Source organism: Chiloscyllium plagiosum, chromosome 6 (genome assembly GCF_004010195.1).
Source record: "Chiloscyllium plagiosum isolate BGI_BamShark_2017 chromosome 6, ASM401019v2, whole genome shotgun sequence".
In the NCBI taxonomy this organism is placed as follows: domain Eukaryota; kingdom Metazoa; phylum Chordata; class Chondrichthyes; order Orectolobiformes; family Hemiscylliidae; genus Chiloscyllium; species Chiloscyllium plagiosum.
In genome coordinates this window covers 106,900,617-106,903,467 of record NC_057715.1, presented here as the reverse complement: position 1 = coordinate 106,903,467, position 2,851 = coordinate 106,900,617, and the positions used below count along the sequence as shown (strand labels likewise).

General features: G+C 41.8%; 1 protein-coding gene across 2 annotated transcripts in view; it reads right to left on the bottom strand.

Moving 5' to 3' along the window:
* The window catches only part of asmt (acetylserotonin O-methyltransferase), a 25,487-nt gene extending 23,759 nt beyond the window's left edge, over positions 1 to 1,728 (bottom strand). For both annotated transcript variants that reach the window (XM_043692369.1, XM_043692370.1), the window contains exon 1: positions 1,545 to 1,728. In XM_043692369.1, the coding sequence (XP_043548304.1) occupies positions 1,545 to 1,619 (75 nt within the window). In that variant the 5' untranslated portion in view covers positions 1,620 to 1,728. The remainder of the gene's footprint in view (positions 1 to 1,544) is intronic.
* Between the last annotated feature and the right edge of the window lie 1,123 nt (positions 1,729 to 2,851).

Sequence of the window (2,851 nt, the reverse complement as noted above, 5' to 3'; positions counted from 1 at the left end):
GGAAAGATGTTGTGAAACTTGAAAGGGTTCAGAAAAGATTTACAAGGATGTTGCCAGGGTTAGATGATTTGAGCTACAGGGAGAAGCTGAACAGGCTGCGGCTGTTTTCCCTGGAACATTGGAGGCTGAGGGGTGACCTTATAGAGGTTTACAAAATCATGAGGGCAGGGATAGGATAAATAGACAAATCTTTTCCATGCGGTTGGGGAGTCCAGAACTAGAGGGCATAGCTTTAGGGTGAGAGGGGAAAAATATAAAAGAGACTTAAGAGGCAACTTTTTTGCACAGAGAGTGGTACCATATGGAATGAGCTGCCAGAGGATGTGGTGGAGGCTGGTACAATTGCAACAATTAAGAGGCATTTGGATGGGTATACGAATAGGAAGGGTTTGGAGGGATATGGGCCAGGTGCTGGCAGTTGGGACTCGATTGGGTTGGGATATCTGGTCGGCATGGACAGGTTGGACCGAAGGGTCTGTTTCCTTGCTGAATATCTCTATAACTCAATGGCCATTTAGATGCCCTTAAAGTTGGCAAGTGTATTCCATGCCCGCACTATTCTCTGAGTAAAGAATGTACCTCTGACAACTGCCCTATATCTATCACCCCTCAATTAAAAGCTATGTCCCCTCATGCAAGCCATCGCCAAGTGAGGAAAAAGGCTCTCACTGTCCAACCTATACAACCCTCTGATTATCTTCTGCGTCAGAATTAAGTCATCTCTCAACCTTCGCTCTAACGAAAACAGCCTCAAGTCCCTCAGCCTTTCCTCATAAGACCATCCCTCCATACCAGGCAACATCCGAGTAAATCTCCTCTGAACCCTTTCCAAAGCTTCCACATCCATCGGTGAACAGAACTGTGTGCAATACACCAAGTGTGGCCGCGCCCCAGATCACATCAATCATAGATTGCATGTACTGTTAACTTTTCTTCTTAAAGGAAATATAGTGGTGCTACTCATTTGCTATTTCTGCTCAGTTACACAGATTTTTCCTAATTAATTTAGCCGTCACTTACATTTTCACATCCCCCGTGTCTTTTCATCATTTGCACATCCGATCTACTGGTGTTAGGTTTTGGGGTTTGGTTCTTTGATGTAAAGGGTGCATTGGCTCTCTGGGGGCACCTAGATTAATATCCTATGTAACTGCTTTAGCAGATACCCAGCTTTTTCCACCCTTCAGCCGATTCTCAAGAGTTTTCCTGAATCCGCAAAGCTTTGAACTCAGTTAATAGCTCTGCATGCCAAACTTGACCAAATATTTTTCTGCAGTCAGACCTTAGCTCTCCCTCTGAAGGTCAGTCAAGCAGGATCCTCTCCTTGCAAACTCAGGCTCGTGTTTCTCCTGGAGTCATCGGAAATAAGATTGCAGAGATATAAAACTAGATCTCTTGATTTGCTATCATCCATTTTCAACAATTGCATAAAGTCAAAATGACTCCAATGCAATCTAATCAATTGACAGGCGTACCTAGAATGTAGTACTATAAATGCCTCGGGGAATGGATTATTTTCCCACCTCTGTGGGATCTCAACCTACCTTAGAAATGAGAAATCCATCCATATAATTTAACAGTTTCTGAGGATATTCAAGTTCCTGTTTGGATAGTTCCATTATAAAATTTGCACCAGCAACTCAATATTTCAGCATTGGATGTTCTCCATTAAATTAGCAGCTCATCGATGTAACTTTTAGAAACTTTAATCTTACAGGCACAACAAAATAATTCTGTTTGGTTCACTGGCTGCTGAGGGACTAATCCCAGATGTCTTTCTAATCAGTTAAGGAGATTATATCTACACGTGTTTTGACATTATCACTTTGATAATTAGGTTCCTTATCCTAGCAGGTCAAGAGAAAACAAAATGAACTTTTATTTATGGTAGAGCTTCACAAGCCCCTCGTGGTGGATCAGATTATGAAATCTTGGGGTACCAGACACCAAGAATGCTTGCAGCCCCCATGTATTGAAACACAATCACATCATTGCCCCACACTCTTAGATGGGAGTCAGTGACAGTGCCACTAGATTAGCAATCTATAGGAACAAGCTAATTCTCTCTGGACATGGGTTCAAATCCTGCCATGGCAGCTGGTGGAATTTGAATTTAATAAATTTAACCAATTAATCAAAATCTAATGATGATTGAAAGCTAGTTTCATTTGAAGAGGGGTAGGCCATTCAGCATGTTGAACCTACTCCACTATTCAGTATGATTACAGCTGATCGAATACTTCAATGTCTATCCATCCATCCATCCCCGTAACCCTGTGTGCCGTTGGCAATCAGAAATCTCTACCTTAAAAACTTATTCAAACACTCCTGTGTGATAGTGAATTTCAAAGATTATCAACCCGCTGAGTAGCAAGAATTATCCTAATCTCAGATCTAAGTATATTTCCCTTGTTTTCAAATTGCATCCCCTGGTTCTATACTCTCCAACCATGGTCAAAAATCTTACCTGTATCTATCCTTCTAGTTTCAAACAAGATTAACACTCATTCTTTGAAACTCTTAAAAAAACTTCAGTGTTCCCAATCTCTCTCCATAGGAGAGTGCTGGGATCTTGGGAACAAGTCCGCATTCCCTCTACGGCAATATCTTTCCTGAGATAAAGAAACCAAATCAGCAAACAGTCCACTAGGTGCGGTCTAACCAAGCTCCTATACAAGTGCAGCAAGACTTCGTGACTCCTGAACTCAAATCCTCTTGCAATGCAAGTTAACATTCCATTAGCCTTCCTAATAGCTCCCTGAACCAGCAGGTTGGCCCTCAGGTGAATTACTGAAAAAGACACCTAGATCCTTTGTATATCTACACTTTCCAACCTCTTACCACTTAAGAA